Genomic DNA, 13,574 nt, shown 5'->3' with positions numbered 1-13,574 from the left:
AGTGATTTCAGCAGAAGATTTCCCTGTACTGTTGTTCAAGATACACATGCATGCGAAATGAAGGTCTTAAATAAGTCTGTTCAGCTACTTTTTGGTAAATTCTCAATCATATTATATTGGAAATTTTAACTACTTGAATGGGTAGATAAATTTACACTTATGTTTGACGAACATGACTATGTATTTATCTTATTACAGTTTATGTTCGTGTCCTACAGATTGTTTTGTATTTATTTTGTCTTGACAGAAATGGTATTGAATATTTCACCATCTACCACTACAAAGGTATTAGAAAATTTAAATATTATAATGTTTAGCTTTCCATTTATCATAGGAGTAGGGAACCTCTTTTGGGTCAAGGGCCACTGATCCATAGACAAATCAGTCAAGGGCCACACAAATGAGAAGGAAAACAAACATACCTCAGTTGTGTGGTGCCTGACTGCAGGGGAGCCAGGGCTGTGAGGTCGGGACAGCAGGAAGATACAGGGGCAGGCTGAGGTTGGGCAGTCTGGGCAGGTGTGGGGTACAGGAGTGGGCTGAGGATCTGGAGGGGAGGAAGGGTGCACGAGGGTTTGGGGTGTGGGCTCTGGAAGGGAGGGGTAAAGGTGGGGGTGAGGGGTCAGGGAGAGAAGGGCAGAGGCAGGTGTGGGTGAGTAATCTGGTCAGGGAAGGGTGCAGGCGCAGGGTGTGAGGTCTGGGGGGAAGGTTTGGAGTGCAGTCTCAGAGATAGAGGGGTGAGGGTGAGGGGTCTGGGAGGGAGGGGTCAAGATGCGGGAGGAATGGTGCAAGAAGGGGATGGGGAGCACAGGAGTGGTTGAGGGGCACAGGGTGTGAGCGACGGGGATGCACTTACTTGTTCAACCCCATCTGCACATGGCGCTGCACCCCTCCCTCCACTCCCAGGCACTGCTCTCTGCTGTTCTGATTGGTCAGAATTCTGGCCAATCAGAGCAGTGGTATGAAGCCTCAGGGCACTTCTGCCGAGGCTGCTGCTGCTCCTGCCCTTCCCTCAGCTGGGAAAACAGCAGTGAGCAGCAGCACAGCCCAGAGCTCGTGGTCTGAATCCAGCCCTGGCTTGACTCCTCTCCTCCCTTAAATCCTTGCAAAACTCCCAAAGCAGGACTTCTGTGGGTTTCTGGGGAGGCAATGGGGCTGACACTACAGAGGCAACATTCCCCCACTTCCTTGCTTTCCAAGAGAGATTGTCCAGACCAAGATCACTGTAACTCATGGAAGTAAAAAGAAAGATTGAAATCTGTGTAGAAACTTTAGGATTTTGGCCTCCATTTATATGAAATACTGATTGCATCGTTGATCTAGGCTTAAAAATAAACCATACCTGCTTCCCAAACGGTCCTCTGATTTCTTAGCCAAGAACAGCCTGCAAATATCTTTTGTTTCCTCCGTGAAGTTGGCATGTTCATATTTCACTTCATCTTCCAAGGTTCTTCTCTTCACTTCATCCTTACTGACTTTTTCTTTGAAATCCTTGAATGGCGTCCGACCCGCAACCATCTCATAAATACTACATCCCGTAGCAAACCAGTCCACAGGGTAGGAGTAATTCTCTTCCTTCAGGATTTCAGGAGCCATATAACCATTAGTCCCAGCCTAAGACAATCAAACATATAGATTTACTAGACAATAGCAATAACGAAATACAGAGGTGTAAATACAAGTTTCCTACAGTTAGTTAATTACCTCAAGCCACAAAATGTATCTGAAATTATCGGTAGCAAACATGAGAGAACTACACTTACAGAAACTACAGATGATATTCTAGAGATGTGAATCTACGTAATATCCACTTAAGAGCTTTGGTAAGTGAATTATTTCTCTTTGTTAAATATCTTTCTATACAGAAACCTTTTAAATATGATCTGCCAGGGAGAAGTGTTGATTTGTGCCATTTTTGCTTTTTATGTGATGTATAAAGGAAAACCTGAATGTTTTTTTGTTTTTGTTTTTTTTTTAAATGTTTCTGCCTGTTCTTTCACATTCAGGTCTTATCTAATTTCTTTTCCTGGAAGACTAAGAAATACTGAGGAACACACAGTACAGCACATCAGGAACAATCAGGGAAGTGAAAACTGAGTAACTGTTAACATCTTTTTGACTTAGCTATTTGAAAAAAAAAATTCTCTCTTTAAGAAGGAGTCACACTCCCTGAGGCGACATGTGGGGAAGGCAGGCAAGGTCATGTGCCTCCCCACTTCCATGCATTATGTTGATATAAAATATAATATATATATATATATATATATATATATATATATATATATATATATATAGGTTTTGGGGGAGAGGGTTCAAAATACATCTCCCCCGGCCAACTATCACAAATTATACGTCACCTCTGCTAACCCCAGCCCCTCAATTAAGAGCAGAGAAAGCACTCAAGCCACATCTCTGAGTCATCTAAGTAGTTTCCTGGCAAAAACAGGAAAGAATACATTCAATTTTCACAATATTTTAAGGTTCACAAAGCAACAACAGAATAATACCTTTCAGTTTTTCTTTAAAATTCATTATGAAACAAAAGGAAACAGATTCACTTCCCTCTTCCAGGTCCCTTGTAAGCAATGCATCAGCAAGTGAGCCTTGCTTGAATACTGTCATTATATACTGCAATCAAGTTGGGAAGAATTAAGGAGTCAGCATTAGCTAGGAGCTGCACAAAATTCTGAAGTAAGAACACTCCAAGACAAGAGAAATTGACCGTGCCATATGGATAGTGTATATTTCCAGCCCTTCCATTGCCAGATCTGTATCATAACTGGCTTTCTGGTAAGTTGATTTCCTTGCAGGGAGGAAGTCACTCTGTTTACCCTGCCAAGGGTGCGATCATCAACAGTGCTGATGGAAGCCATAGTATAGATAAGTCTTCCACAACCAGACCCCTGTATTGGTTATACCTGTGATGTAGCAGGTTTATTTATCAGAGGGTAAAAGCGCTGAAAGTCACTTCAACTTTTTCTATGCCTTTCTGAACCCAGGGGAATCTTTATTCTTTTTCTTTTTAGTACAGACATGATGTTGGTGCAAGACTGGTTGCTATTAGTACTGGAGTTCTACTTTGGGCTGAGAGACTCACTCTGAGGCTATGTCTATGCTACGAGATAAATTCAATTTTATTAAAATCGATTTTGTAATGTTGAATTTTATAAATTTGAATTTGAGTATCCTCACCGTCCCACAAAGCCCCAACAAAGTTGAGTGAATGCTGCCAGGCTAACTCGCCAAACATTGACTGTTGCAGCAGTGCATTGTGGGAACCTATACCACAGTTCTCTGAGCCCTGTAGCATCTGGGTTTTTTCGTTGGTGCGGTATAGGGAAAAAAATGCCCCACAAGTGGTTGTGGGTGTGTGATGTCATCTTCCCACATTGCATTGCCCTCATTCCCCTCCCATGGAAAACAAATGGCCATTTTTTCAGAAGGAGACATCCCCACACTGACAGACAGCCCCAGCAATCTTTGCTACTGGGATGGGTGGGGAGACTTCCCCCTGGTGACAGCCAGCTCCCAGAAAGCTTAAATTCACAGGCCTCCAGTTACCTTACTTCCAGCACACCTGGAGAGCATCAGAGATGCAACCAGCCAGAACGGACAACTGTGGGGCATTGTGGGATACATGTGGGACTCCTCTGGAGGCCAATAAAACCAGTTTAAATGGAATCTGTTTCCACGCTACTATTAATCCAAATGCTTACATTCAAACTTCCTGTTAATCCCACTCAGGTTGTCCGAGTAAGAATAGCGGCTGTAGTGCCCCCTAAATTCGAAATAATGGTATTTGATATGTGAACAGTCACAATTTAAAATCGATCGAAGTGCCTTAGATTGGAATTTATGCTGTAGCGGAGACATAGCCTGAGCCAAAACAGAGGTGCCTCAGGGAAGGATAGCTGAAATTACAGCATGTGGCGCACACAAAGGCATTTGCGAATGATGCAATTAAACATATGCAGAGGCAATTTCCGTTTAAGAGTAGGAAGACTATTACTCATTCAGCTTCAGGCACAACGTTCCTTTCCTAGTCACTTATTAAATCCCCTTTAAACCTCAGTTCCTACCAAGTGTGTGTGTATTGCATCCCACAGAATGGCAAGGCCAGCCCATTGTTTGCAAAAGATAAGCAATAGATGAAATACCTTCTCTTCCCTTTGCTAGTAACTGGTCTTATTTAGAGACATGAAACCAAATCATCCCCGTTGTTGAGAGACAAGAGGGAGCTGAGAGTACAGTTCCCTAGACAAATCCCTTACATTGTGTAACTGAGTTCACTTACTAGCTCTGGATGAAAAGAAGCGCCTTACTGTCTAGATAGGCTGGTGTCAATCTTTATCCCTCCAATAGCTGACTAATTAGAGTGCAGAAAGAATGGAGTGAAAGTGGCACAGTTTGCCTTGTTCATTCACTAAGGCTACGTCTCCACTACAGCAATCTTTCAAAAGTTCTTCCAGAAAATTTCTTATAAAAAAATCTTCTTCCGAAAGAGCGCATCCACACACGAAAAGGGAGATCGAAAGACTGATCTGCTCTTTTGATAGAGAGCATCCACACAGCCCCTGCTCTTTAGAAAGTATGGGCCAGGGATTGAAAAATTTGGCACATGAGGACTGAGGACTGCTCTTCATAAAAAGGGTGCATGGAGCATCTATGCTTGATTTTTTTTCAAAAGAACCTTTCAAAAAGAGGTGCTCTTCCTGGTCTGGGAGCAGAAAAGGGCTTCTGTAAGAAGAGCCGTGTTCTTTTGATTTCCTTCTTTCGAAAAAGGGACAGATTTTCTGAAAAAACTTGCTGGTGTAGATGCAGCCTATGTCCACGTGAAGTTATTCTGCTTTTGCATAGTTACATTGGGGGTGGATGGAGCTCTTGCAACTCCAGACAGATGGAGTGGAACCTGGGACCTCTGGAGTTTACTGCATGAGCCCCTACAACTTGAGCTAAAAGCAAAATGGCTCTCAACTAAGGCTGTAGATGAAATTCATTCTCTCTCTATGTAAGTGGTCCGGGTACCACTACATGGGACCGCAAACCACATCCAATAGGTATGTGGGTTACACTCTCAGTGTGACATTTTCCCCACTGGAATTTGATTCTGCCCCAGGCAGAGAAAAATTCTTATTCATGGTAACTCCTCCATTCAGAAAGAGGACTTTGTGTAACTTTGTGGACTGGAAACTAGAGTCATGCTACCTGGAGGAAAGATAAGGGATCAGGGAGAACTATAAAGAGTCTGGCTTCTACACAAATGCCCTAAGGAGAGGGTACAATGGGAATCTCGGTGGAACCATTGTAATATTATTTCCTTTCCTTGTGTTTTAATGGGTAGCAATAAGCATTTTCAGTCTGGTGAGGCTAGAGCTGAAGGTGATTAACTGAGTGATGCCCAATAAGCTGGTGAGCCACTTCATCATCAAATGGAATCAGAAGGAGCAACACAACAACCACAATGCTACACCTTGACATTGTGTAACTGTGAAGACATTGTTGTGCTGGAATTCAGCCTCATCCCGTGCTGAACGATATCAAGACAGATGTGACACAGTCGTGTCAGAATGTCAAATCCATGGGGCTTCACTGATGCTCCATTCCGCAATACCTTCTTTCACCCCATCTTTGCCCTTCTCCAGTGCACCTGCTTGAAGGAATGGTTGCCAAGGGCTTCTGGCCTATGATACACATAAACATGTAATCAAGCGATACAAGAGCTGGCTTTGACTGATATGGCACTCATGTTCCTAGAGCTCAGGCAAGGGAAGGGGAGCTCCAGTTGTACCCATACATTCAAAAGAACTGTAGGACAGGGTTCAATGGGTGCATCATTGCTTCAGTGGAAATTAAGGATGGGTCAGCGAGATGGTGGTTGGGTTCAGAGTAGGTTTAGCTGAGAGATCAGGATGTGGGTTAAAGGCTGAATAGATGTGGACGCTGAGATTCTAATGTAATGGCCCTGTAATTCTGTGAGCTGTTACGGAGTTTCGGTTCAAAGTGAGGGAAGAATTGTAAGAGCTGCTATTCTCACAAGGTTGTCACCATTGTGCCACAAAACCTTGTAGGAGCTCTTTTCATGACATTTCAGCAACAATTGAAACGAACCCCAGCTCTAGTTCTAAACCTGACACAAAATCCAAAATAAAGGAATGAATTAAAATGTAGAAGTTCGAATCCATCTTCCCACCCCCGAGAATTCTGTGGAATATTTTGTTACAATTGACAAGCTTATTGTTTGAGATGCAGTTATTAACTCAGATGCAAAAGAAAGAACGGAAGAACGAAAGAAGAAAAAGAAAATCTTGCTACAATTTCAGTTAACACACGAACTGGAAAGCAGAGGGACAAATGGAATTTAGATTTCTCTGCCTTTTCCTATCTCCTACATAGCTAACCAATCTGGGCAAAAAGTTTTTGTTCAGGAGAAAGGGCTTTAAAACCACAAGCACTCAGCCACGTAAACAACTGAATGGTAAATATGGAAAACAGGAAGGGATGTGCTGAAATAAGATGATGCAGGGTGTTGTCAGGAAACAAACTGCCCAGAACAATTCAGTGTCCTGAACTGGCAGAGCAAATATCTTTCAAGTAAAGATTTAGCTGTATTTGTGGGGATGGAATTGGATTGGAGGAAAGCTGGCATTTGCGTAATCTTGTTCTTATATGCACAAATCAGTGTTGACAACTATGCACTCCACATGTCAAAAGGGGACACCATTATAAAATGATATAACTCAGCTAGTACAGTAAACCCCAGCAAAAAACGACTCAGGCCAAAATGACTCAAGATGCTTTCCCCAGCATAGAAGCATATTCTCATCTTGATCCAGTGAGTTTTAAACTGAACAACTCTTTGTAGTTAGAGTAGCTAAAAGACTGTGAATTAAATTGAAATATATGCACAGTTCCTCAAAGTAGGAATCAGAGAAACCATTTAACTTGTTCCTAGCCAGGTCAAAGCAAACAGGAAGACACTGTACATTGATTTAACTGTATAAAAGGGAGAACATGATAAGAAGCAAAAGGGATGAAAACGCACTGGAGGAAGGAAATGGTGGTGGCAAGTGCCTATCACAGAAGGGGGTTCAACTTTCCAACATGGAGATTTTGATCTTGGCTATGATGGAATACTTGACTCAGTTAACTAATGAGGATATCTCCAAAGTCAGGTATTTTTTGTGCTCTTAAGCTGATGAGTGCTGTTTCTCAGAAGCTAAAAATTCCTCACAAACTTGCAGACATTCGTGTTTTTACTTGGGCCAAATTGTAAATAGTGTGACAGACCACTTGACCGTCCCTAAAGGGTTCAGCACTTCCAGGCGGCTCCTTGTGGGCCTCAGAGACTTGGGGGGGCCCCCTCGGTGCCCTGGAACTTCCCGAAAGCAAGGGTCTCCCTTTACTAAGCCATGTTCATCGTAGGCTAGTCCAAATCTGGGGCAGAGAAGGTTCCCTTCTCCTCCCGCCTCAAGCTGTTCTGGCCCTACCCCAGGTGGTCAGCCCTACTAGGGAGAATGGAGGGGGAGTCCAGTCCCACTCACTGCCCTGGACTCTGGCCCAGGGACCCTAGGCTGGGAGGGAGCCAATGGAGCTTTTTGCACCTGCCCCACAACAGCTCTTTCCCTGAGCCTTTTCACCCCACCACCACCTTCTGAGAGCTTTCCCCAGTACCGTGTCGCTGTGCTTGGGGCTGGGCTGGTCTGGTCTCCAGTCTCCACATCTCCAGCCTTGTTCTTTCTGGGCACCACACCCCTCTCCTCCTGCTGCCTGGCAAAACCCTTTTATTGAAGAACTTTATTGGTTCCCTGATGCTGGCTGACCCTTGATGAGCCCCAGCTGCCTCTGCAGCCGGCAGGACTGCATCCTCTGGGAACAAAAAGGGGTTCCTCCAATGCCCAAAATGTTCCCATTCCCCCAGGCACCTGTTAGCTGCTGGCTGTGATCTGCCACAACAGGCTTAAAAGGTCTTTTTTACTAATTGGAAAGGTATTTTGTAACTAAAGATTTATCAATATTAGGCCAAATTCTACTGAGTGCCTGGAAACAGGTGTAGTAAATGCAACCTCAGTCATATCACTGTATTGCCAAAACATTGTTGTTCCAGTCTAGCCTAAGACCAACTCTTTCTTTTGTGACACAGTATCCTGCTAAGAGCAGAAATCATTTGTGCCTGGGGGCCATTGGTCAAGACAATTTGCTTGTCTGAAAACTGTGGGTACTGGGGGCACTTATAATTTTTTTAAAGGGTGCTTTATAAAAAAAGGTTGAAAACCACTGGTCAAGACCAACCCCTGCACCAGCTAGGCAAGTCCCATTAGGTACTTTCAGAATAAAATATTGGAGGACCCACAGCAATGTGGTTTCTCTACAATTTTTGGAGGAGGCAAAATCCAAGCAGCCCATGTGCCTCTTTCTCTGCCTGTACAGTCAGCCCCCGAGTTATGGAAGGGTTGTGCTCCTGTGCACCCTTGTATAACTCATATTTTGCATAAGTCGGGGAGCAGGCTGGGAACCAGGTGGCAGCTGGCTCCTGGCTCTCCTGGGCTTGCAGGAGCTGTGGGGAAATGGAAGAAGCTGCACTGCAGCAGCTGTCTGCTTGCCCAGTTTCCACCAGCTGGGGGAGCTGGGGGCTGGAGCAGGGAAGCTGCACTCCTTTCAATTTGAGTTAAGCACAAATCGAAATTGTGCTTATCAGGGGTTTACTGTATTTCTTCTGGTACACAGATAAAGTTAAATGCCAACCATTCTGTGCTTCCATTCACCCCTGTCATGGAAACCTTGCATCTGAATTGTAGAGCATGAGTAATATGCTTTATTTTCCTTACTTCATTAAAAAAAACTTTCCTTAAACTTAACTTTAAGTGGGACTTTTAAAGCAAGTTCTAACTTAATTCTTTATTTAAAGAAAAACAGCCAGAAACATATAGTGAAAGTCAATAACCAAATTCTTCTGTCAGATACATGAATCATATTGCTATGTACCCATAGATTAAATACAAGGGTAAAATTAGGTTCCAGAATAGATACCAGATTTAGCCAGGCTCTGTCCACACAAGGAATTTCCAGTAAGGGCAAAGAGGTATTTTGAGAACAGATTGACAACAAGATATAGTTGAATGGATGTCAGGAGCATGCTGAAAAGAGAAAATTCTTTTTTGAATTTTTTGGATATATTTTTTAAAAAGCCACATTGTTTTGAATGTGTTATCATAATACAAGACAACTGTGGGAGTCACTAAATGAATGCAAGTCATGTTGGAGCCAAAGGAGCTTAGCAGACTTTGAGGCCTTTCAGTAGAACTGGGCTGAAAATTTAAATAAGTATATGTTGACTACACTGTCCTGAGAAGGGCAAAGTACTAGCAATTTCCTGAGCAGAACACTGTGGCATTTTGGCTCCTAGCAAAAAGGGTAGGGGAAGAAACATAACACAATTCTTGAAAAAAAATAGGATTTCTCTTTCTCTCTCCCTTTTCCCATCAATCTTTACAAAACAAATTCAGTTGATATCATAAACGAAACAGCAAAGCAAATAGGAACGTCTATCTTTTGTTTACCATGGCACATGAACTGTTGAACAGGGTGAAAAAACCAAGCTGAATTTAGCTCTATCAGCTCTTTCCTGGGGCTCAGTTCTTCTTTCCTCCAAGGGGTGCCACTGACTGCTTTGTTCTCTTTTCCAGCTGTTCCTCTACTCCTTCAGCAGTGTCCTGAGCAGACCTTGGAGGAATGTAACATTAGACCACAGGAAACTGCTGACAGCTCTGAATTTCAGGGGGGTTTTTTGCACGTGATTTCCTGGACCCTGGACCAGGAGAGAGAATAACTGATCTTTCTTTGCATTCACGTAATAATGGTAATTTGAATGTTTTATTTTTTTTCTGAGCCACTGTGAGGAGGAAATAAGAGAGTAAAACTTAAAAGCGATGATACAGAATTACAGTTCCCATCATGTTACAGCAGTCCCTTGAGTTAAGGGAAGGTTGCGTTCCCACACACCCTCACATAACTTGAATTTCCCAGCAGAACGTACGTATTTTCCCTCTCTGTTGTTAAGGTCTCTGTTTACTTCTCTCCATAGCTTAGTAAGAAATAGTAGCAGCAAATGATGAACTAAATCTTCTATGGTGCTCAGCACCCTTAACAGCCACTAAAATCTGTGGTATTTGAGAGTGCTTGGATCTTATTAGCACTTCTTAGAATCAGGACTCATGGTAGTAATACAATTAGCTTAAAATTCACTCTAAATAAAGACCCAGCTTCAGCCAACACATATATGGGTACAAGCCCAGAGAGTTCACCTGCTCCTTTGGCAGCAAAATCTTGGCCTAGTTTTGCATTTTAACAATGTATTATTACATATTTGGGTGTAATGAGGAGGAGGAGGTTTTTCCAGTCATTTGGGCCAGATTCTGATACCCTTAGTCACACTGAATAGAACCTTACTCTGAAGCCAATAAGACTTTTGTACGATGTGATCAAGGGTACCTGGTTTTTGTGAGCAGCCTCTGTCTACAGTAGCTCACCTTACAGATTGCTCACAAAAGTGTCATGTAAAACTCCTTCAGCAAAGGTAGCCAAATCAACATTTCAAAGAATAATATGACTGGCTAAGTATTTTAGGCCATATAACCCTTTCCATGCCACAGGCATGTTTCTGGCAAGATTCAATAACTACACACAAAATGTATGCTGTGCATTCATACCACATTGCTCAAAACTGTCAGATATATTCCTATATTACACAGATAATGTTGTGAATCTCAAACCATTATAGAAACTGCTAGATGGTACCTGAAGACGTCACTCCACTATGAACATGCCACATGGTTTCCAAAATAACTAATATGCTTCAAACAACAAATTTGTTTGAATTGTTTGACTCAAATTAATAATCATATTTACATGGTGTTTTTCATCTTCCAAGAGCTTCATAAATGTTCACTAATTAATCCTCATAACGCCCTTTTGTTTTATGTATGGCATATTACCTTGCTTTTTATTGGTTAGCAATTACGCATGACTCTTAGGTTGGGCTGTGCAGGATTAAGCCTTTAATGCCAAACTAAGTCCCTTTGTGCTACTCCAGTGGCTCCCTGACATTAAAGAATCCTCCTGGTGGTCACCTAGTCTCCCCGATTGTGTACACTGTGGGTCAGAAGTAGGAAAGCAGGTGTCTACAGCACTCTTGGTGATATTAGACCAGAGAAACAGCCCTTCTGCCAGGCGCAGACTTGGGGAGGCAGAAAGGTGGGACAGAGTCATCTTTGCTTTCCCCACTCTGTTTAGCATGACACCTCTACAGATCAAGTCCTGGTAAAGTGCTGTGAGATTCACACATAAAGAAACCAAGTATTGGGTAAAGAATTGGGTAAAGAAACTAAGTATTACCATCTCATACTATTACTTAAGTACTACTATTATACTATCACTGACAGACACTTTGTAACTGCAGTTCCCAACGTTTTCTCCTTTGTGGGACTCTAAAGCATTTCAAACAGAGGTGCAAACCCCTTTGGAAATCTCAGACTACGTTAGCTGAGCTCCAGGATTCCTTGGGTCACAGGTTGAAAATCACTGTTTTATGGTAACAACAACCTTTCGTGGGCCCCTTAGACATAGGCTGTAGACCCCAGGAGTACCTGAACAACATGTTGAAAACTACTACTTTATACCACCTAGCAGGATCTATTTTTAATTGCAAAATCCCACTAGTTAAAATCCCACTAGCAGAGCAATGATGAAACCAGTGCTGATTTTCAAATATTAAATAGTAGTTGTATATAAAATAATCACTTTGCTGCTAATTCTGAACAAATGCCAAGCTGTCACTTTAAAAGCACAAAGGAGGAATAACATCTGTTGAACCTTAACCAACAATTGGTGTGTGCGCTACGGAACAAAGATTAGCAATATCATAACTGGTTACGTTATTTTTCACTTCAGAACTATGACCCCCGTCCCCAGTTCTTTGCTGTCTTGACATGAAACTGCAAGTTTCAGGAACACGTACAGAGTTTTTCTTTTGTTTTGTTTTCGTAAGCAACTTCATCTGACAAAAAACAAACACAGCAAAGGGCAAAGGGACATTTTGAATATGATTTTAACCAAAACATGTTTTTCCCATTGAAATATTATGATGTCCTTCAAACACATAAATCACGGCACAGGAAAACTGTTAAGAAGCCTATACACACATCTTAAGAGGCTTTGCTTTTACAATTACTATAATGTCAACAGAATCCCTTGAAGTGCTTGCATAATTTTACTGCTCACAGTTACCAGTGTAGCATTTATTTAATCTCTCTCTCACATGGTCCCTGCTTGTCTTGGTCCGATACTGCTTTCCATACAGAACCATCTTTCCCTGTGACTTAGACCTTGTCTCACTATACATTTATCAAGGAAGGTGAAGTCTTCAACTACCTCCAACGTGCCTGATCCCCTACCTAACTGGTTCTCAAACTGCAGGGTTCACAGCTGCCCAGCAGGTGGGCCGTGAGGCTCGGTTTTGACCTCCCGTCCCCCCCAGCCCCAGCAGGGAGACCACACTGGCATTCCAGTTCTGTGATTCCCTGCAACCAAGGTTCTTGCACCGGCTTCCTGTTGCAGGTGGGAGATGGCAACTCAAAGCCCCACAGGCAGAATCCAGCATGCATAGGGAGAAAGAAGTGTGTCCCAATGTGCGGGGGCGGGGCTAGAAACTACTTGTATTTTCCACGATGTTCCTGTTGGCTGGATTTCAGCCAATGGGAGCAGCGGAGGGTAGAACCTGGGCACAGCAGAAGTACAGAGTCAGTTAAGTGCCCTCCCTGATTCCCCTCATTGCCCAGTCCCTGCAGACCCCTCCAGCCCAGCTCTCCCAGCCCAAGCTGGGTCCTGCTCTCCTAGCCGGACTCTCTCAGCTTGGATTGGCGCCTGGACCTCGCTCCTGCCCAGCTATGCCCCTTGGCTGCTGGACCCCTTCTGGCCTGGCTCTCCCAATCCCAGTAGCGTCCTGCACCCTTCCACTTGACTCTCTCAGCCCTGGTCAGCTCCTGGAGCCCCGTCTCGCCACACTGTCCCAGGTCTGGTCGGGTCCTGACTCTCCCCGTCCTGATCCACCCCTATACCCACTCCTGCCTGACTATCCCAGCCCCAACCTGCTCCTGCACCATGGGAGGATGACGACATCCTGCATCAGACAGGAGTCTGGTGCCAGAATGCCATGGCCTTCGAGAGGAATGGACACAAATCAGACATCAAAAAGCTCTTAACTCACAAGCCTGTCAGCCAGCACTTTAATGAGTGGGCCATTCTGTTCACAACCTGAAAGTCTGGGTTTTACTGAAAAGGAACTTTAACAACCATTTACAGAGGGAGTGCTCAGAACTGCCATCTATATTCAAATTCGACACATTAGCACATGGTTTGAATTGGGACAGCAATTACCAGGCCCATTATAAGAACTCTTTGTTTTATCTAACTCTTAACTTCCCCACTCCACGCCCCCTCCTGCTGACCCTCTGTAATTCTGATTTGCCAACCTTGATAACAATTTTTGGACCTCTGTGCTTTATATATTGAGTCTGTTC

The 13,574-nt window shown here is 43.4% G+C and overlaps 1 protein-coding gene across 2 annotated transcripts in view; it reads right to left on the bottom strand.

Annotated features, from left to right (window-relative positions):
* GRK7 (G protein-coupled receptor kinase 7) overlaps nt 1-13,574 on the bottom strand; it is a 40,045-nt gene that overhangs the window by 11,660 nt on the left and 14,811 nt on the right. For both annotated transcript variants that reach the window (XM_075003827.1, XM_075003826.1), the window contains one exon: nt 1,343-1,614. In XM_075003827.1, coding sequence (XP_074859928.1) covers nt 1,343-1,614 — 272 coding nt within the window. The remainder of the gene's footprint in view (nt 1-1,342; nt 1,615-13,574) is intronic.

This window comes from Carettochelys insculpta, chromosome 10 (genome assembly GCF_033958435.1).
Source record: "Carettochelys insculpta isolate YL-2023 chromosome 10, ASM3395843v1, whole genome shotgun sequence".
Taxonomy (NCBI): domain Eukaryota; kingdom Metazoa; phylum Chordata; order Testudines; family Carettochelyidae; genus Carettochelys; species Carettochelys insculpta.
Note: the sequence above shows the minus strand (reverse complement) of the source record. Positions and strands in the feature narration are given on the sequence as shown.